Source organism: Zingiber officinale, chromosome 5A, assembly GCF_018446385.1.
Source record: "Zingiber officinale cultivar Zhangliang chromosome 5A, Zo_v1.1, whole genome shotgun sequence".
NCBI lineage: Eukaryota > Viridiplantae > Streptophyta > Magnoliopsida > Zingiberales > Zingiberaceae > Zingiber > Zingiber officinale.
Genome location: NC_055994.1, coordinates 116,898,350 through 116,921,578, shown reverse-complemented (window position 1 = coordinate 116,921,578; position 23,229 = coordinate 116,898,350). Strand labels below are relative to the sequence as shown.

General features: G+C 34.3%; 2 protein-coding genes across 5 annotated transcripts in view; both read left to right on the top strand.

The window, feature by feature from the left end:
* Positions 1-4,128: 4,128 nt before the first annotated feature.
* On the top strand, positions 4,129-6,298 carry LOC121981459. Of its 3 annotated transcripts, none has more exons than XM_042533988.1 (3): positions 4,129-4,267; positions 5,186-5,557; positions 5,645-6,298. In XM_042533988.1, exons 2-3 carry the CDS (start codon positions 5,186-5,188, stop codon positions 6,242-6,244), a joined length of 972 nt encoding a protein of 323 aa, XP_042389922.1. In that variant the 5' UTR covers positions 4,129-4,267; the 3' UTR covers positions 6,245-6,298. The 3 variants fall into 3 exon arrangements, with proteins under 3 accessions (XP_042389922.1, XP_042389923.1, XP_042389924.1); XM_042533989.1 differs by having other exon boundaries at positions 4,129-4,381; XM_042533990.1 differs by having other exon boundaries at positions 4,129-4,459.
* An 8,819-nt stretch (positions 6,299-15,117) lies between these two features.
* The window catches only part of LOC121981458 (protein CHROMATIN REMODELING 19-like), a 49,104-nt gene continuing 40,992 nt past the window's right edge, over positions 15,118-23,229 (top strand). For both annotated transcript variants that reach the window (XM_042533987.1, XM_042533986.1), the window contains exons 1-2: positions 15,118-15,813; positions 15,945-16,062. In XM_042533987.1, coding sequence (XP_042389921.1) covers positions 15,274-15,813; positions 15,945-16,062 — 658 coding nt within the window. In that variant the 5' untranslated portion in view covers positions 15,118-15,273. The remainder of the gene's footprint in view (positions 15,814-15,944; positions 16,063-23,229) is intronic.

Sequence of the window (23,229 nt, the reverse complement as noted above, 5' to 3'; positions counted from 1 at the left end):
GTACCAACATTTCCTTTGTTAACTAATTCGATCATATCCAATCTCTGTTTGCCAAATGTGTTATGTCGACTGATTCTCTTTATCAGTCGAATTCGGATATGATTTGTACCTATCTGCTCGGATCAATTGATTGAACCACCATGTTTGGTCGACCGAATCCTTCGGTCAATCGAAGTTTTTTTATCTACGAAATAAAGTTAATATAATATACATTATAAACATAATAGCAATCTTGCAAAACATAGTTAGAAACATATTTATGCATGAATTCATCTTACAGTTAAAACTATCTGATCTCGATTTAGAAACCTTCGTTGATTTTTTCAACCAGATCAACACCTAAGGTTGTTCTCAAAATGAGAGCACGTCCTTACATCTTCTTTTCAAAAGGACTTCTCTTTCTCTAAATTCTTACATTACTGACCCGCAAACATCCGGTCTAACTGACCTGTTTGGGTTTCTTCTTCTACTCAGTATCCGATTAACCCAATCCACTAAGACTTCCTACAACACCAAGTTAGTATAATAGATAGAAGAAGTAAGTTAAAATAGTGTTAGCAACACTATCAAATATGCTGGTCCAGTCGATTTAATGCGATCAATCGAAAATCTTGTTTCGATTACACATACTTAAAGTTTACTTCTCCAAAACTTCTCACTACCTAAAGTTTGCTTCCTTAGTATTTTTCTCTTGCTTTAAGTTTACTCTACTAACACTTTTCACTACCTAAAGTTTACTCCCGTAGATTTTTCTCTTGCTTAAAGTTTACTCCTCCGAGACTTTTCACTACTAAAGAGTCACTCTTTTAGGATTTTTATTTTATTTAGAGTTCACTCCTCTAAGACTTCTCACTTGCCTAGATTAGCTTTGACTTGTTAGGACTTTTATCTTTGTCAGTCATTCGGTTAACCTTGACTTGAGTATATTTTTTTCTTACTAAATATCCGATCAATCTTGATCTAATTAGACTTTTCCCTTGATCTAAGTCAATTTTAACTTATAAAGACTTTTAATTAACTTGATCAACCCTGACCAGATCTTATTAAATAAATATCAAAACATGGAGCTATATTACAACAACATTAAAAACTTCTAGCATTTCTAGAAGTGAGAAAAGGAAAAGGAAGGAGGCGAGTAAGGGAGAAGAATTTAACTATAAAGGTGGATTAAAAAGAATCTAATTATGAAGAGTAGTAAAACAAATGAGGAAAAATCGATAATGAAGGCTAACTGACAAGAATTTTTTTGTTATAAATTCAAATAAAAGGAATATAGTTATGAATGTTGGTAAAAATAGCAAGGAAAATTGTCAGTAATAAATCCTAAAACGGATCAGGTGTAGAAGAAGAAAAAATAAATAAAAAATTAAATCTAGAAAATACCGAATTATCATATCAATAATTTCTAGAGATAGTTGATAAATATAAAGAAAGGTAAATATAAAAATCTAAATATCTAGTACCATGTTGTATATAAAAAAAAATATCAACACAAGTTATTTTTTCATAAAATACTATACTTTTCTAATAAACATTGTAAAAACTCTAATATACTTTTCTAAACAAATTTATTTTTTTTAAAAAAAACATTTTTCATTTAAAAACTTTACAAAATCATATTTTTATAGAATAGAGGTTAAAATACATTTTTAAAATTATTTAAATATTTAACTATAAAATCTTAAACCTTCATAATTAAAAATATTTCAATATGCACCTTTTAAAAAATAAAATATAATAATTTAAAATTTAAAATATAAAATATAAACATTTTAATAAAAAATCAAAAGGATGTCTTAGTTATCCATATTTTAAAAAAAATCTTAAAATAACACCTCATCTATAATTTGCTATTTGAAATGCTCTTCTATGTTTATTGTTTGGATCAGAGCACAGCGAAAGACATATAATGAATCATGGATTTTTTCATGGTACATATAGTTTTACACATAATAATATAAAAACATACCACGAGTCCTCGATAGGCTTGAATGATATCACTCGACTGATAAGAGTCTCACGTGTGACTCCTCTAGCGGTATCCACACACACTAGATCATGAACTTGATACGATCTGTTAGGTGCTAGCCTCTTGAATCGACAAAAGACTTGGAAGCACTACAATCTCTTCCGGTGGAAGAAAAACGAAGAAGAAGTTGACGAGGGAGAAATGGAGAGAAGGAATTCTACTCTTGCATCTTTCCGAGAATGACTACTTATAACCTCCAAGGAATACGAAGAGTTAAGGTATTAATTAATTCATCATTTATGATATTCATTAATTAGGAAGATGAAGAGTTAAGCTCCATAAATTCTTCATTTACAACCTTCGTTATGATGAATTTTCAAATTCTTTATTAATTATCATTATGATGACTATTCGAATTCTCCATTAATCATCATGATTATTACTATTCGAATTCTTTCTTCTTTAGATCAAATAAATCTATATTTGATCGTGATCTCGACTAGCTTCCGATACCATTGTTCATGTCTACATGCTATGCGTGCGACCATCTAAGTTTTATACACGAAGGCAGTGTAAATCCATACATAGACTAAGGTAACCGTCTAGCAACAATTTTTAGCCACCCAACGCGATAAAATTAATATCAGTCATAAACGGTAAACCACCATGAGTCGATTACTATGTAATTCAATCTCTTCATCTAAACCTACATCCCAATTAATTCGATACATTATGCATCATTACCAAATTAATTATTTTACTTGATTTCCAAGATATAATAGACTCCTCTTGAATGATAAATCATTCCTCTCATGACCATGGATTTCGAGTCACTAATATCTCTATCAAGTGACCAGGATGTTAACTCCTAATCCAAGAGAGCGTTAAATCCTCTATTGACTCAACACTATTCTCTCTACGCTTTACCATACACCCAACTACCGTATTAATCACAATCCGATTAAAGACTACTTTTAACAACGTCAAAGCACATAACTCCACGCATAGAATAAATGAAGGGTTCAAGTCAAAAGATCAGTTACACTCATTCATAAGAGGAATAACCAATGATGCTTAATATGTGGTCTCCTCTTGAGCGGTCGTGTCCAGTGTACCTCTAAATTCAAGACATCCCAAGTATAACTTGGATATCCATCCCTCGGTCTATCTCGACCTAGTAATACTCAGCGTTGATCTAGATATCCATGTTCCCTCTAGATATCTATCCGACCAAGGACGATTTTTAGATTAATATACTCATTAATCTATGGGATTTTATCATTAATCATATACATACAGAAAAATAAATAATTAATGATAAATTTTTACCTTTATTAAATAATTATCCATAAAATATATAAAGAGTGTCTTGACACATAAGTACATATACTAACATTTATATTAAAATAATTTTTGACTAAGTTTTACTATGTTAGTACAACTTTGATGTTCTACTTTGTGGATTCATCATTCTAAAAGCATGAGCAACTTTGAGGGGATTAAAATGGTATAATTTCATTTAAAATGGTTCTAACTGTAGCATACAAAGATACTTTTGGAATTAAATTATATTATAGATGGAGCTTTGTTTTAATAAATTTTAAAAATTAATGACCTACACCATGCAAAAAGAATAATTCGGATTTTTTATCTAAATATCTGATCTTCTCCTTATTCCTTTTAAACGACACACTTTAGATACTATTAAATTTACGTTCATAATTTAAATTTCGATAAAAACGTTACATTAAACATATTTAAATTTAAAACAGTACCAATTTAAGGAATCAAAACTTTTAAATTAAAAAAAAAACTAAAAACAACTCCAACATTTATAAAATACCTATATTTTATCAAAGAATATATCTAAACTTAAAATAGCACAAATTTACTATTTTGACAATATCTAACGTCTATCATTTTGGAAGGACCGAAGGAGATCAGGAATTCAAGACTAGAATTGCAAAAACGAGAACCTTTTAATTTTGTGTCAATATTTTTAGTATTTTTCACTGTTATGCATGTATAATAAATTTTAATGTGTAAAAAATATTTTAAATTATTTTATTTATTATAAAATTTAAAATTCATATTTTATAAGTATAAAACTTTTAAAATCAAAAGAAATATAAAGTAAAAGAGGCTTACACTCGCTTGGGCAATGCGGGGGGTCACGTTTTGTTTCTAAAACTAGAAAAACATAAAACGAAAGCAATGCCCTAGGAAAAACGTCGGCCTTCCCTGCCCGCCGGCATTGCCCATCGCCTTCGATCCTCCTCACCGTCCTTGTCCTCTTCTGTACTCTCTCTCTCTCTCTCTGCGCTATACCTCAAAATCAATTCGAATGGAACTTGTTAGCTTTGGTTGTGCTGCAGGCTGTCGCCTCACGATATCATACTCACCAAATCTCTTGTTCGTCATTTTTCTCTTCCCCTGTTTCGATAGGATAATTGATTCGAGGCAGAAAAAAATAACATTCTAGCCTCTCATGTAATTCTCTCTGGTGGCTCAAATAAGATGCATGTCAAAATTAGTATCCCTTTATATCTTCGATTTTGCTTAAATCTTTAGCGACGTTTTTGCATCTTGTGCTTCTGTTAAAGCTATGCACAATTAATCTCTGATAGGGTTTGATCATTTGTTAATCAGTAACCAAGAGTTATTCTTCTGCTGTTTGTTTCTTACTGAACTATGGAGATTGGCATACCATTTGGATATCGGTGTATGCCCAAATTAATGTTCTTTTATCTCTTCAATTTTGTTTGAATCCTCAGACAACATTTTCCTTTCCTTTTAGACATACTTTATTCACTAACCGGAGTGACATTCCCTTTGTCCTAAAGGAGTTTTATTTTCTGTCTCTGTTGCTAAACCAGCATGCTTGTATAATTTAATGTAGCCCTCTAAATAACATTTACCTTACTCATGCCCATTCATTATTTAATGTTTATATGTTTAAGCTTTCCTTCTAGAAATGCAGTCTAATTTACTTTTTAAACAGTATTTGTTCTACCAATCCATCCTCTTAGAACCTTAACTATGTGACCAATATCCATTCCATTTTAACCTTGTTCCCTAAACTAATGTTCTTCATCTATTTGTTTGTTGAGATATTTTACTTTTTTTGCATTTTGCAATTTTTTACACAGGTACATACTTTTTGCTTCTTAATTCTATGAATTAGCATTGACACATGCATTTTTATTCCCATGTTAGATGGCTGATATGGGAAGTGATTTGCAAGGGGGGGAAGACAATGATATTGATGTAGTTGAAGAGGGTGGTTTTAATGTAAGTGTATGGCCAGATGAGATCGAAGAGAGGTTCATCATGATCATGGAGGCTGAAGTTGCTAAAGGCAACAGAACATCAACAACATTTTCAAAGCCTGCTTGGCGTACCATAGAGGAAGCACTCAATGCACAAACAAAAAGACACTACACTCATACACAACTCAGAAATAAATTTAATCAGCTAAGAGCCCGACAAAGGGAATTTTCAAACCTAATAAAGGAGTCCGGACTTAGCTGGAACTCTATGACAGGCTCTGTATCTGCTAGTGATGAAGTGTGGGAACGTTTATGTAAGGTAAATTATCTCTTTGGATATTTAAACACATTTCCTTTTCATTAGTTTTTCTGAGTCAATAAAGTAGTGTCTTGTGACTCAATGTAGGTGTACAAATCTGCAAAGAGATTCCGTAAGAAGGGATGCCCAATATTTAATAAATTATGTTATATATATGGAGACATGGCAACGTCTGATTTTAACCAGAATATTTCAAGTTGTGACCCCCATATAACTAACAATCCTCTTTTGAATGGTGATTCCCTGGACAATGATGATAGAGAGGAAGTGGAGGGAAGGAATTTGGAAGCATCATTTACTGAGAACTCTGGTGGTCCCCGTGCACTGCCTGCCATTCCTATACGAAGCCAGTCTTGCACTCCATCGATCTCTCATCGGGCAAAGAAAACTACTTATTCGATTCTGTCTCCTTGTGTGAATTCTTCAAGTGAAAATCTGAAGATGTCTGGGGCTACAGATAAAAAATTGGAAACTACTTCCTCACCATCTAGGTCAGTTTCTGCAACAGGAGCTAGTCTCAAGATGCTTATAGTAGAGAGCATGCAAGCACTTAATGCATTAGAAGGGATAGATGGACTGGCTTATTCAAAGGCAGTGGAGAGATTTCATGAGGATTATATGTGGATGGAGTTATTTCTGCAGATGACAGATGAGAGGAAAAAAGATTGGGTTTTGAACATAAAATAGTGTTGATGTAGTATCTACTTTATTACCTTCTATTCTTTAGCCCTTTCTTTAGGATATGAATTATGTTATGGAAGCACATATTTGTCATGATATTTTAGGCTGAAATATGATGGTGTTACTTATGTGGGCTATTTTTTCCCATTTAATTCTATTATTATATAATGTACAAAATTGGCTTAGTCAAATATAGTTGAATATTCAGTTTAATTCTGCCAGTTATGTAACAGTAATATTGGCGTACACCTTGGTGTTGATTGAGAAAAATTTGTGATTCTATTTTGATTAATGGACATGTATTCATGAAAATCTACTAGAAAAAAATAGCCCAAAGAAGGATCTTGACTTTTTTGTGATTTGAAGCTATATATAGTTTTAAACATTGGCTAAACTGTATTGTTGTGATTAAGGCAATCTACTTGTGACAAGGATTGAGAACCAAACCATTTTGCAAACTCAATGAACCAGATTGACTTGATTTAACAATTTTTAAAATTGAGTAGTAAATTTGGTCAGGTTTTAAGTTGTTCTGCATTGTAAATTTTGCATTATTTGATGTAAAATTGATATTATAATGGTGATAGTCATGTTTAGGCTGAGGTGAAGACATCCCATTACAATATGAACACTTCCAAAATTGATGTGCACATCATTCTGGTGAAAATTTTAATAGGTGTGAGCTGGATAAGACTGGTTTTAAGACTGTGAGCTTAAAGTTTCAATTTATTCCTTTTCCATACAATTTATTCCTTTCTTTGTTGATGCTTGTTGTTCTGTGTTCTCAAGGTACTCTGAAGATGGTTTTTCCTGATATCTTGTCTGTATCTTATCAAGGTTATCTTCTTTTATTTGTACTCAGTTAAGTATCTGAAGTATTCCTTTAAGTCTTATTCTTTCTCACAAAGAAGTTTCTTTAGGTTTGAAGCTTTTGCTTCGACTCAGAAAAACTTGATGTATTTAACACCTTGAAGGTGACAGGTAGGTCAGGTTGTAAGAGCCTTCATTGGGATGCCAGAGGTCTTGGGGATCAATTTAGTCTTTTATTGTTTACTTGGGTGAGGTTCATCTCTTCCTTCTGAGATTTTTGTCAAGAGGAATTAAATCAAAACTTTATATACAGCTTGGTATACATGCATTAGTTTTTATTAGCTCAAGTGCATTTCAAAATGCAAGATTTACCTTGGTGCTCCAGTTACTACTCAGAAAGAACAATAGTATTCAATTCTTCAATTTTTATAATTTCACTCAGCAGGTCTTGGTTGTAGAGATCTTCCATGTAACCAACAAAATAGCTCAAGAGCTTGTCTTTCCTGTGTAATGATGGATGGAAACTAGAACACTTGTTTTATAAAAGAATGTTGCTTTGCCTTGATATTTTTGTGTTAGGTGCTTGTAAAATAATTCCATAACTTGTTCTGCACTCAATATATGAAGCATTTTCCGGAAGGTGGATTAACTTCAAACTTAATTTAGTATATGAATTGGGTGTATAGATAATTAGAGATGCAGGGCTTGGCCCTACTATACTAACATATCGTTAAAGCATTTGCCATCGATCTGAGTTGATTGACTGGTCTAGCATAGTTTAAGCTAGTTATCATAATGAATCTTTACTAGGAGACAAGATCATTTTGGAACTGCAGGGATTACTAGACCTGGTGCATAACTGTGTCGAGTTTATTAAATTTTACTGAGTACTTGTGTGCACTTTTCAGCTGGCTGACTTAGATTGATTCTTCCGAATCAGTTATACCAAATTTTCTATGGCTTACATTATCAGTTCACTATCTAAAATTGCAAGAGTTTCAGTTTCAGTTGACTGTAAACTTGTAATAGACAGTGTGGCTTACCTAACTCTCCAGATGCAAGTAATAGTACATAAATAACTGGAACTGCTACTTAAAGATTATGCAAGAGGGTAGGAGTGAGATCACCTTTGTCAGAATTTAGTCATTATTTGCCAAATCTTTCCTTTGCAGCTGCGGAAACTGTAGAGTTTCTGAAGTAATTTGCATATCCACAGGTAGTATTGGTTTTATGTCTGTTCAATCTGCTCCTCGCTCGTTAGTATTTGCTAGAATTCATACCTCTTTATTCCCTGGACTAATTAGCTCACTTTTCTGTCCATTATGTTTCTGGCTTGTAGCAAGTTGTTGCTCTATTAATTTTCCCTTGCAATTGTAGCGCATTTGGCTGCCGAAGCAGAAAGCATTTTTCAAGTTGGTTAAATGGAAAAGAAAAAAAAAAACGTGTTTTGAGAAATTTGTGATAGACCTGATCCCGGCGGTCTGAATCTGTAACTGGGTCTTGACCTGGTCATCGGGCCTAAACCGTAACCGGTCTGGTTCAATGGCCGAATTAACCATTAAAAATAGATTTGAACCCACCAGATCTCCTAATTGAGGAACAAGATTACTTACCAATTAAACTGCATTAAATTAATATTTATGAGTGATAGTTAATTATTTGATAATTAATTATTATTCTTTTTTATACCTAAAGATATTTCTTGTAAGTGCTATTTAAAAGTGTAAAAAAAGATATTTCATTTAAGTGTAATTTTAAAAGTTTAATGCAATTTTGAAGGTTAAATTGATGGTTCAAGGATGGAATTGTTTTTTAACAATTTAGATATTTGATTTATTTACATCCTAGGGGGTATATAGACAATTTAAATAAGTATAAAATTTTTAATTATTTTAAATTTTTTAATATAATAATCTTGAACCGTATATGAATTGTGAATCAGTACGTAATTTTGAACCATCAATCGTAATTATTTTGAATGATTAAGATTACGATTAAGGGTTGACTCTTTAGAAAATATCGAATCATTCCAAACGGTGAATTGATAGTTCCAAATAGGATAGGATCTACTATGAGGCGATTGCCTGTTTTGTCTTTGAAAGGAGTCTGATCAAAATCCATTATCAAAGAAAAGCTATATATATATATATATATATATATATATATATATATATATATATATATATATATATATTACAACCTTATGATTGAGGGAAAATAATATTACAAATACAAAATATCGAATTTAAATCAGTTATCTAATCTGTCAAGAGAGAGCAAGGTGTTTGAGAATATTGACTCAAACTAGAGAGCTCGAGGGCTTGAGTCGAGCAAGTGCTAAGCTTAGTTAAGATTTTTAGGAGACAAAATCGAGTTGGGTGCTCGGGACACTAGGTCAAGTTAGAAAACTAAAGAAATTGAGTCGAGTCAGGGGAACATTAGGATGAGTCAGAGAGCTCTTGACAATCGAGTCAGGGAATTCCAAAGCGGGTGCCGCAGTCCATAAACGAATGTCGCAAGCGCTGTCCATCAAGCAACTTGCAGTGTACTGAACAAGTTGATCAATTGCCGTTTGAACGCCCACATCTTCTAGTTGCACATCCCACATACCAAAATGCACTCGCAAAGGAGAAATTGTGAACGACTCTCATACTTGTAAACCGTCATTGGAGGGCAATAGAAAAATCCCCTTCAGACATTTTGATCTCTAGCATGCCCAAAACACCAATTCCATGCTACTTGAGATGTTGCACTCCTTTTGCTTAAGAGGCTTGTAAAAACCTCTTGTATTCCGGCTAGCGATCTTCATTTGTGCACACAAACAACACAATGCCTCCTTTGCGTCTAATAGATACGGGTGTCATAAGTCATGTGTTGTCCTCATCAACTATAGATGCTACTCTGAGGTAGAACTCTCCGAGATGGAAGTAGTAGTTCCTAAAGTTGAAGAAGAAGCCACCACAATGGCTGAACAACTCGTTTCAAATTCAGCACGAGTCGGGTGTACCTGCCCACTCCGTTCAACATTGCACGGTTCTGGAATGCAACCCTCCACGAACTAAACGACCTATTGTTCCTAGGCTCCTGCACAACACATGTTGCACAGCCAGACCAAGTAGTATAACTTGTAGCCCTCCACAAGTTGAACAACCTAGTATTCCTAGGCTCCTGTACTTGTAGCTGCAAGCTACTCGTATGGCTTAGCAGCAGCTTATAGCCCTTCTTGCACCACTGCAACCTCTATCACAACAGTCGGCTCCAACAACACCCGACAAGCAGACTGCCCTTGATGTACTGGTTCACTAAGAAACCTCACCATGCGCACAAGAAGTGTGGCACGCACCAGCGGCTCAGTTGGTTGAATGCCCTATTGTTGCTATTATTGATGATTCGAAAGACAATGGTGAACTAGGTTACACGGAAGCTATGTCATCAGTCATCGCAACCGCAAGGGGCACTACACCACTGCCAAACCCACCAACTGCCTAGCCCTTGTTGTCACCGTCTGCATTTGTCGTTGCTTGGATCATGCCCACTGTCCTGCGTGTCAAATCCGACTAACCGAGCAGACACATATTATTACAATACTATTACAGTAGATATGTGAGCAAGATTAATAATCTTGTACTAAATAATCGCATTTAACAATTGTCAAAAAAATATTAGATACTTTAAAGGAATTTTAAATGTAAGAATATGGTATTCTAGGATTAACAGTTTCGAACTTATAAGTTATTCTAATTCAAACTATGTTGACTATAAATTAGATAAAAAAAAATACAAGTTTTTGTTAGAGATCATATAACCAAAGAAAATATTGTACTCAACTATATTGAGTCAAAATTAAACCTAGATAATATATTTACTAAACTCCTACTTGAGGCTGAATTCAACACTATAAGAAGACAATTAACAATTTGTTTAATATAATAGAATCCTTTTATTTGGTATATACTACTACACATGATATCTTATATGCAAATTGAACTAGCATAAGATCTAACTTAGAATTCATAAATCTATAGATCTAGACAACCTTTGCATCTCACAAATATGTAGGATTAACATGCTTATGTACTAAACCACATAGATGGACATGAGATGTTAAAATCTATCCCTAGTTCTAGATGTAAATAAGTACATTGACATGAACCAATGGGTTTAAAATTAAAATGAACGCTAAGGTAAATAACTCCAAATTAAACTCAATGATAATTTAATATCACTTGAGTAAAGGAAAAAGGGGTTAGACATTTTGATTAAGGACAATTATTAGATGAATTATTATTTTGAAATAAAATTATTTTTCAAATAATTTTTAAAAATTGTATTATTGCCTTGGAAAATATTTTTAAAAGCTTTTCTAAAGATTTTGATATTATTTTGTTAAAGGTTAAACATTATTCCTTGAAAAATTACAATGATCCCTATTTTCATGTATGCCAAAGGGGAAAAGATTAGTTTAAAGTTGAGTTGAGAAGAAAATAAACTTAGAAAGAAAATTGAACTGAAACTTAGACTTAAATTTAAATTAAGTTTAAATTAGTTGTCTCAAATTTATTTGAACTTTCAACTTAAAGCATAAATTAATTATTTACCATTTTTTGTAAAGTTTAAGTTGTTAAAAGTTACCAAATCTAGATCTAGTTTAATTTAAACTCTAAACACTGTGATCTAAGTTTAAGTTAGCTAAATCTTTCTAGTTTAAGTTTTACTATTTGAGCTAAAATTAAGTTTTCTTAAAAAGCATGTTAAACTTTGGTAAAAGAGAGGTATGTTTTTTTTTTAACTTTAAATTATGTTACTAAACATCAAAAAGAGGAAGATTGTTAATACATTTAATATCGATAGTCAAACTTATATTTTGATGTCTAATAAAGGGTTTTAAAATTATACATTATCCATTTAATATATGAGTTAAATGTGCAAGTCACTTAACATGGAAAGTCCTAATAGGTTAAGAAGACTGAACATTAAACATTGAAAAAACCTAGTGGGTTAGGAGGACCATACACTAGGCAAGAGAGTCTTAGTGGATTAGGACCAAACGTGGGGTAGAAGACAGGATGAGTTGATCTGGTGGAACACTTGATAGGTAGCTAGATCGGACATCAAGGAAAGTTCTAGTGGATCGATTGAACATTTAAGTAGAAGAAGTCCAAATAAATCAGCTAGATCGAATTTTTGGCCGTTAAGTTGAGGATAATGAGTTTAATTAACTATCCAAAAAGAGGGCTAATGAAAAGTTTCAAATAGAAGCTTAAGCACACTTGGTTGATTCTAACTTAATGAGACTTAAGTGGCAGTTAAGCTAGATGACTTAGAAGGATTGCATCATATGTGTTGTAATTGACAAAATTAAGTCGAGTATCTCTTGAAGAGGAAATATAATCTAGTCAACACTCCAATCAAATGATTGTTATTGGTGTAATATCCCCTGGGTCAAGGTTGACTAGTTTGACTAGACTTGAGTTGGCTCAAGCCTGAGTCTTGATGTTTGGGTTTCGATATTTGACAATACGTGAAGATTGCAAGTGTGCAATCGTCCGATTGAGGAGATTGTTGGTGCAATTCCCCTCTGGTCAGAGTTTGACAAGATTGGTGTAAAGAAGAGTCAAGTAGGTCAAGACTGACTGGATACTTGACTGGGAAAGTCCAAACCGGAGATTAGACGGTTGGAAGTCCTAGTGAGTGAAGCCAGGTAAAAGTCCCAGTGAGTGAAGTTAGGCAGTGTGAAAGTCCTGATGAGTGAAGCCAGGCAAAAGAAAATCTTGGTGCGTGAAGCTAGGTGAAAATTCTAGTGAGTGAAGCTAGGTGAAAATCCTGATGAGTGAAGTCATGCAGATGGAAAGTCCTGGTGAGTGAAGCCAGGCAAAAGAAAATCCTTATGAGTGAAGTCAGGTGAAAATCCTAGTGAGTGAAGCTAGGTGAAAGTCCTGGTGAGTGAAACCAAGCACGTGGAAATCTAGATAGGTCAAGGTTGACCGGACACCTAGTGTTGGGAAGTCCAAGTAGGTCAAAGGATTGACCGGATACTTGGCACGAGGAAATCCAGATGGGTCAAGGGTGACCGAACATCTGGTGAAAGTCCAAGTGGATCATGGAGGACCGGACACTTGGCACGAGTCGGTAAGTCCAAGTGAGTCAAGGTTGACCGGACACTTGACACCAAGAGAAAAGTCCAAGTGGGTCAAAGGGATTGATCGGACACTTGGTGAACGAGTCATAACAGGTCAAGACTGATCGAATGCTAGGCATGAGGCTCCAATAGATCACGGTTGACTGGATGTTGGATTTGGGGACCCTAGACTTGGTTTAAGCAAGTCAAGAGGAGACCAATCGATCAACCGATCGATTGGCACTGCACTGCGACAAGCAGCGACCCAATCGATCGGTCGATTAATGGGGAGCCTTTGTCACAGGCATAGAATGCTTCATAATCGATCGATCAATTGATTGGGCACCTGCAATAGTAAAATTGTTACTTTGTGATCAAAATGTTATGAGTTAGAATCCTGAAATAGTCTCTTGTAGAAAGTAGAGTAAGACTTCAAAAGTTTACTAGGGCTTGAAATTTGAAGTGCCCATATTTTGAGAGGCAGAGCATTATGTCTTGGGAGGTGATTACCGATAAATAATAAACACTTGGGCAAAATAATATCATCTTAAGAAAAAAAGACTTACTCTTCTCCTGTCCTCAACCTTAAGGTCCTTAACACTCTTATCCATAGGGATGAGCTTATCCAAAGAGGTGCGTCGATATTCGAAGGGATAACTTGACAACTACTAGATTAAGTTGGTAATGACAATATCAAAAAGAGGTATGCCTGTTGCCTGAAAGGGTATGTATAAATAGGATAAAGTCCATATTGCCATGCTGAGCTCCATTGATTCAAGCCGACGGCTTATTGTTGAGTTGATTAACTGGACCTAGCTATTGGATCAACACCGCTAATCCATTGACCATAAATTCTAACAAGAGGTGCTACGACAAGTGTTGCTTCTATTTAGGGTTTCGACAAGTATTACTTCTATTTAGGGTTTCGAGAAGCGATAATCTTTTATAAAGTTTATTATATCATTATTTTTTACTATATCTTTTGTATTGATGCAAAGATAAGAATAGGTAAGAGGATTCTTCACATTTTGAGAGTTTCCAGTAAAGAGAAAGATAATAGACTTGCATTGAGACAGAATCGTAGAGTTGAGAATCCTGCTGGGCTTTTTGTTTTTGTTTATGTTTGTTTTATTATATTGCGTACTAACAATCGAGGTAAGCACAATTAGCCAAGTGCTATTTATCCCCTCTAACACACCTCATCAATCTTATAAAGTCTTTGCCTAAGTTAAGAGTTGCTCTCTTTACGTACAATCTCTTAACACTCAACTTACTTAAAAGCGTTTACCTATAATTCTTTCACCACGTGTGTATATATATATATATACTAGGTTGAATGGCAGATATGGGCGGCCCTGGTGGACGACACTCACAAATCAGTCATTGATTTTTTATTTTATTTTTAACCTCTTGATTATGTCAATAAATTTTTACCTTTAAAGCTTAGAGTAAAGTGTGCATAATATCATTCAAGAGAGGTGTTATGTTGCACGACGCCCTTTACGAGATGATATCTATGACTCATTGAAAATAGAGAGGCCCAAATCACTTACGATCACCCTAACTCACTTCTAGACACCTTGACTCACTCAATCGAGCAGGACAATCATGGACCGCAAGTAAAATAATATATCAATATTTTATCTGTCAAATCTTGCACAACTTTTTATATATATATATATATATTCTTAAAGAGGATAGGATTTATATGTGAAATAATATAAAAATAATAATATATTTTTCTAAGATGTAAAATTAATTAAAATTTCATAAAAAGTTAAAATTGCATACTCTAAAAGTTATTTTTTATTGAAATAATAAATCTTTATTTTCAAACAAGTTTTTTTTAATATTAATCTATTAATATAATTAAATTAAATTATGTTAATTTTAGAACTTATTTTTATTAATTATATTTACTACTTTTCTGGTCTCCCTCCGCTCTATCTCGTCTCGGACTGGACGCCACTGCAGTCGGCAGTCTTGAAGCGGTAAATACGGTCATATGGTCTTAAAACCCTTCTCCCTCTCTCTCGACTTCCCGCCTCTCAATCCATCTTAAACCCAAATCGTAGGCCCTTGTTCGATCACTTCCCGATCTGATCATATGAGGCGCGCCTTCGATGAGATCTCCGATGACGAGTGGGAGAATCACACCTTCAAGCCTTCGAAGGTCCTCAAGAGGACCAATCTCCCATCTCTTCCCCCCATCGAATCCTTCGCCTACCAGCCCCATGCCCCCGGGGGAACCGGGTCACACGATAGCCCCGTTAATTTGGACGACGAGGACGAGGATGAGGGCGACGGCGACGTAAAGGTGACGCGTTCCCCTCATGGCTGCGGCAGTCGGGGTAGGCGATTCGTGGTGGATGACGATAGCGACGTTGATGAAGTGGTCGAGGTCCGGCCGGCTGCGCCTGATGACGAAGAGATCTCGTGGTCAGAGGATGAAGCAGACATCGTGGAAGAGGAAGCAACGAACCTACAGGAAGACCTAGAAGTAGAAGAGGTGGACGTCGTTGGTCGAGCTCTCCGCAAATGTGGCAAGATATCATCAGCCCTAAGGGAGGAGCTTTATGGTTCCTCCATTTCCAATTGCGATAGATATGCTGAAGTTGAAGCTTCTTCGTGCAGGATTGTCACTCAGGTACTTGCTTCAACTTTTGCTAAATTTTCTGGACAACCATTCGGGTGGCATTGATTAGCAGGCTTCTCTTTGAAAATTATCGTTTTCCTTATGCTCCCATCTGTGCTTGTTTCGGTTGGTGATGCATCTAGGAAGATATTGATGCTGTTTTTGCTCGTGAGGAATCTGATTTTGAGCCAAGTTTGAAGCCTTATCAGATTGTAGGTGTGAATTTTCTTCTTCTGTTGTACAGAAAAAGAATCGGTGGAGGTAAATTATTGTTGATTATTGATTATTGATTATTGATTATTAACTAGTAGATTCATTTTCTGTTGAAACATGCTTCTTCAAGTAAAATCCTGTTAATATTTCTGTCCTTTTTGAATTCTTGTTCCTGTTTGTAAGAGGATTTGTTTTTTCATTTAACCTTTTTTATTTAAAATGAATATGAGAGGCAACCACTACACTATTTCCCATAGAATAATTTTGATAGTCAAAACATTGCACTCGATGCCTCTATTTCTTGCCCTGTGATAATAGTAAGGTTAGCAACACTCTCTAGATAATATTCTGGTTTCAAAAATTGTATGTAGGCAGTGATGCATTTGACCCATAGCATAGAGCATATATAGTATCCAAGGGACTATGTGGGCAATATTAAAAATATTAAAAAAATATTTGTGCTAATAAAATATTAAAGAAGACTAACATACTCCTATAGTTATTAACTCATCTAATTCCTACTTCTACATAGAAAGTAATATAATAATGCCAATGATATAATGTAAAACACATGATGTGTACCCCACACACACACACACACACACACACACACACACACACACACACAAAGTTGTATGTACAACAACAACAACAACCAAGTCTTTTCCCACTAGGTGGGGTCGGCTGTATGAATCCTTTTACGCCATTGAGCTCTATCTCCTATTATATCATCATCTATATTTAAATAAAATTTATCTTGTTTTATTGTTGCTAACCAATTCTTTTTTGGTCTTCCTCGTTTGATATGCATGTTTATCATAGTTTCACATCGCCTAACTGGAGCATTTATTGGTCGTCTAAGTACATGTCCGTACCATCTTAAACGTGTCTCTCGGAGTTTTTCCTCAATAGATGCAACTCCAACTTTCTCTCTAATGCTCTCATTTCTTATTTTGTCCATCTTCGTTTGTCCACACATCCACCTTAACATCCTCATCTCTGCAACTCTCATATTCTGCTCATGTGCTCGAGTCATAGCCCAACATTCAGCTCCATATAACATAGCAGGTCTAACTGCGGTTTTATAGAACTTACCTTTAAGTTTAAGAGGTACTTTACGTTCACATAAAACACTCGACGCTCCCCTCCATTTCACCCATCCTGCTTGTATTCTATGTAAGACATCTTTCTCAATCTCTCCATCATTTTGTAAAAATGATCCTAAATACTTAAATCTCTCAGTTCCGGGCAGCTCGTCCTCTCCTATCTTAACAATTGTTTCATTACTTCTAATATTGCTAAACTTAAATTCCATATATTCTGTCTTTAATCTACTAAGCTTAAAACCTTTCTCTTCTAGTGTTTCTCTCCAAGATTCTAGTTTAGCATTTACTCCTTCACGTGTCTCATCTATCAAAATAATATCATCTGCAAACAACATGCACTACGGTACTGTGTCTTGAATGTGAGCAGTGAGTTCGTCCATAATTAGTGCAAAAAGATAGGGACTTAGAGCTAATCCTTGATGTAACTCTATCTTTATTGGAAATGCTTTAGTTACTCCGCCTGAAGTCTTTACTCTGGTCGTTACTTACACACAAAGTTGTATGTAAGTAATTAATATTTAAAGTGTCTATCACTTAAAAAAATAAATGTTTAGGTTGACACTTACAGGACAGAGGTTACCAAATCGAGTGGCCTAAGGGTTTAAGTTAATTTGATTCCATCACATGCAAGTTAGATAGGCCATATGTGATAATATGCAGCTGCTATGTGGTCCCTTTCGAAATATGCTTAGGTGGTTATCTAACTGGTCCAACCTGGGCCTTTTTATAACCATGGATATAATGTTAGATAGTCCTAGTCTTTGCATTGCATGATTGACCGCTCTTTCATGTGTTGACTATCTTTCTTGTTGAAATTTGAAGTCTAGCACATCCTTGCATTGCATGAAGTGTTTGTAGGTGCTTAGGTGGTGTGAGATTGAATCACTACATAATGCATGTGGTATGTAGATGTATATATGGTGCATATGCTATCAGCTTCACGAAATCATTTAGAATTTGTTTGGGGACCTAGCCATTAGGGAATTTTATGTAAATTGACATTCATATATGGATGTATATATTTTCTTATATTCACAAGCGAGGCTATATATCTTGGTAGAGTAAGAAACCCAAATAATTTCCCACAACATCACACATTATTAGTTCTTTTAGCAATCCGCAGAATTCTTTTGGTTCCTTCTTCTTTCCTCAAGATTCTGCTTATTCATTGTGATTTTCAGACTTCATTGTGATTTCCAATTTTTTTTTGTTCTTCCTGACAATTACTTGAAAAATTCCTAGCTATTTCATGAGTTCCCAGCTCAAATCTCTGTTTGCTTTGCTCAATACAGATTATGCAGATTCATTCTATTCTAGGCAGATTAGTTTGCTTCTTTTTTACTTAGTTCCACAGTAATTTCTCAGCTTCTGCAGTATTATTAAGTTCTCTATTTTTTTTTCCTTTTCTGTACCTTTTATTTTGCTTCTTCTGTGCTTCACCATGGGTCTCTTCATTCTTCACAATAATCTCTTTTAGAAGCCTAGATTTTTAGATTTTCAGTAGATCTAGAGATGAGAAAACTGCTATTTGCTCAGGATGCCTCCATCTTCCCAAAATGGTCTTCTGTGTGGTAAGCCAAAATCATATAGAGTTAGTATACCTATTCCATAGTGCATAGGTGTTATGTGGTATGTGGGGACTATATGGTGGAGCATATGTTAATTAACATGATTTCCATACATTAAATAATGGGTACATTTCATGCTGATAAAATATATAATCAATATTTTAACAATGTTAAATAGATCATATATATATAGGATCCATATAATTGCTATCTAATTTGTTTTATCACTTGCAAAATATATTTAATTTAATAATTATAAGTTACAAAATAAAGGACAACCCGATGCATGAAGCATGGTTTAAAATTTCGAGCGAGTTTTAGTTTATGATTGTAATGATACAGTTTCGGTATCGTATCATATTGTGCCGATATGATTATGGTATTTTTTAAATATAAAATATAATAATAAAAAATATTAATTATAAATTTATTTTTAAATTCGAGTAGTTGAGTGTAAGTTTGTTTAACATTGGGTGGAGTTAATCGAGTCAAGTGGGTTTAAATTGACCTTAATTTGGATTTATTTTGATTAGTTTAAAATTGAACCAAATAATCTAGTTCAATCGTATCTAATTAAATTAATAATATATTTTTAAAAAAATTAGATATTATTTAATCAGGATTAATGGTATTTTCTTAGTTATTTAATTTTCCTTTTCTCTCTTATTCCCATTTTTTCCCTAATTTTTTTGATTTCTTTTCTCTTTTCCTCTCATTCTTTTTTTTTTCCCAATATTTTTCCCTATTTTCCCTGATTCTTCTCCTACGAGTCCTTTTTTTCTAACTTCATTCCTTTTTTTCCCATCATTCTATTTTTATTGATTTCTTGTTTTTTTTCTTGATTCTTCCCCACTCTCTAAGGATTCCCAATTGCTCATGACTCTCATCAACTCTCGCTAGAGTGCAACATTTCAATTAATGGTGTGCCCTCCATCACCAACCAGAGACGCCTGTCATTGGTGTCCATACTCCTCTTTCTAGTACTTCTTTGTTTACTATGTTTCTCTTTTCGCTTCCTTTTTCTTCTCTCCCACTCCCTCTTTATTTTTTGTTGTCGCCATTGTCATTGTACTCCCCTCCTGTCTCTCCCTTTGTTTTAGCTGCTCTGTCGTGTGTCAAAGTCATCTTGTGTGCTGGTCGGCGGGTGAATATTAAATTTTGCGTGTGCCAATCCACATAGTTCGGAAACCATGAATATAACTATATACTCAAATTTAAAATTTGATATTATCTTGTATGATGATAATTTACAAAAGAAATAAAACAATTCTCTTAATTTATGCAGACTTGTATTGTATGTCAAGAGGTGTCGAGTGTTGGTATAAGACAATATTTATCAACATAATTGACACACACATAAGAGATTGCCTATGTTGAGTAGTATTGAATTTTGTTAATTTATCATAACTATACATTTTGATTGTTTTACACAGTACTGTACGAGATTTTAAGCCGTGTGCAATACAACAACAACCAAGCCTTATCCTACTAGGTGGGCTTGGCTATATGGATCCTTTTACGCCATTGAGCTCTATCTCCTACTATATCATCATTATACTTAAATAAATTTTATCTTGTTTTATTATTGCTAACCAAGCCTTTTTTGGATTTTCTCTTCCTCGTTTGATATGCGTGTTTGTCATAGATTCGTATCACATAACTAAAGTATTTATTGGTTGTCTAAGTACATGTTCATACCATCTTAAACGTGTTTCTTGGAGTTTTTCCTCAATAGATGCAACTCTGACTTTCTCTCTAATGCTCTTATTTCTTATTCTGCCCATCCTCGTATGTCCACACATCCACCTTAATATTCTCATCTCTGCAACTCTCATCTTTTGCTAATGTGCTCGAGTTATAGTCCAACATTCAGCTCCATATAACATAGTAGGTCTAACTACGATTTTGTAGAACTTTCTTTTAAGTTTTAGAGGTATTTTATGGAATACCCGGCGCTTTCCTCCATTTTAACCATCCTGTTTGTATTCTATGTAAGACATCTCTTTCAATCCCTCTATCGTTTTGCAAATATGATCCTAAATATTTAAAGCTCTTGATTTCGGGCAACTCATCATCTCCAATCTTAACAATTGTCTTATTACGTCTAATATTGCTAAACTTAAATTCCATATATTATGTTTTTATTCTACTAAGCCTAAAACCTTTTCCGTCTAGTGTTTCTTGCCAAGATTCTAGTTTAGTATTTATTCATTCACGTATTTCATCTGCAAACAACATGCACCACAGAACTGTGTCGTGAATGTGTAGTGAGTTCGTTCATAATTAGTATAAAAAGATAGGGACTTAGAGCTGATTCTTGATGTAATCTTTTCTTTATTGGAAATGTTTCAGTTACTCCGCCTGAAGTCTTTACTCTGGTTGTTATATTTTTGTACATATCCTTAATTAGTTCAATATATGTTACGCTAATGACTCTCCTTTCTAAAATTCTCCATATAATTTCTCTTGCGACTCTATGCAATACAATGTTAAAATTTTACAATTTTATTTAAGAGTTGGGAATTTATATTTGTTCTTTTCTTATTTTTTCATCTCCTTTATACAATTCTCCATTAGCATCATATGTTGAAATACCGATATGGTACCAAAACATTTTTGTTTTAGTTAAAGTTGAAACTCCAGCAGCTCGAGATTTTGAAGCTTGACTATATATATATATATCTATATATATATATAGGAATGATATATTGCCTACCTTATGGTGCCCACCCCTACCCACCTAGTGTATTTTTTGTTTTCACTTCCTAAACCCTAAATACTATACCCTAAACTCTAAGGCCTAAATCTTAAACCCTAAGCTTTAAAAAAAACACACTAGGTGGACACAGGTTGGGCACCATAAGGTGGGCAACATATCAACACACACACACACACACCTTGTGATTTGTGAATACATGCACCCCACAAGGTGATTGTGTCATTTTGAGATGCAATTTTGTTTGTAAGCTTACCATATCCAAAATATTCTTTTTTGGAGTCTTCAATGGTTGACAGTTTACTATTTCGAGGAGTAGTCCTTAAAATGCATATTTTAGATGCAAATGAACCAACATTTCATTTCATGATGATATAAGTTATGTCGTTCAACATTTTATTCATTTTTGACCCTTCTAAAAGTGAAATCAGATCATTATTATTATTTAGAACATTTTAGAAGAAACAAGTGTTAAAATGGATATCTATGGTGTGAGTGAACACGCACATAGACCCAACCTCGGGTCGGTTTCTATTTCGATCCATTGAATCGGAGGTTCAAACTGCCAATTCAATGGTGTTTTTTTTTTAATTTTAAATCTTCGCGCCACTTGCTGTGGGTGACAACTGCTTACTGTGGATGACGACCCCGTGTCGGAGGTAGCCGACGACAAGAATTGTACGATATGTATTTTTTTGATTTTTAAAGCCTTACGTGACCGCTTGCCAGATTTCCTTTCCATCACTTTTCTTTGGATTTTTTTTTCCATCGTGAGCCATCGCAAATCGTGAATCGAACTGTAACGGGCGGTTTCGAATGTTTCAAACTGTAATCGGTGGTTTCGAACCGTGAACCGTAATCGGTTTGGACAGTTAAGGTTAATGCTTGACTTTTCAAACCGTCAAACTGTTGGTTCCGTTGATTTGGCGGTTCTAAATTGTGGTTGGGTCTACACGCACATAAGGAAGGTTGAATATCAAAATGAAGCAACAAGTTGAGCATTTTATCCTTTTTTGCACCTAATAAATTTCAAAACTAGTTTGTCAGCAAATGTGAGTTGGTTAGGTTATTTTAACAAAATACCCTAAAATGGACATTTTAGGTGTAAATGTTTCATTTCAAAATGACACATGAAGTTGATTTTGAAGTCAATTTGGTGGGGGTAGGATTGCATAGGCTAAGGGCAAATTGGGAAATTAAAAAAATCTAAAGTAGGGTATGATATTTATTTGATAAATAAAGACAGTATTTATTTAAAGCTTAAAACATAGGTTTGAGCTAGTAAATTGTTCTTTTGATTTTATTTTCTAGGAATGCGACTCAATTCTAGAAATTTTTTGGTGTATGCTCTTTTTGTCAACATCTTTTGTGGAAGAGAGTTTTTAAGCTCTGTGATGACTCAATAGATCCAGAAGGATTGTTGCAATGTGCAAACAACTTTTGAGGTTTACACAACTTGCAATACAACTTCATGAAGGCTTTTCCAACTCATGAACACTTTGTGAGGACTGCACAAGATTTCTTCAACTAGTCAATAACAAATCTTGAGTGACTTCAACTAATTTGAGAAGAAGTTGTAGAATAGCTCGATTTCCTTTTTTTATTTCCTTCCCTCCACCTTGAATTTGCCATCAATTCCAACTGAATTTGTCTTGTTTTGATTGTTGGTCCGGGTAGGTCGGTTGGAGAGGGTCGAGTTGCCTGAAACACAAGAATAAAACACCTTCTTGATCTTTCGACTTAGATTAGTAATGCAATTATAACAGAAACAACAACTAAAAAAAAACAGTAAAAGGCACCAGAGTTTACTTGGTTACAACCTAGA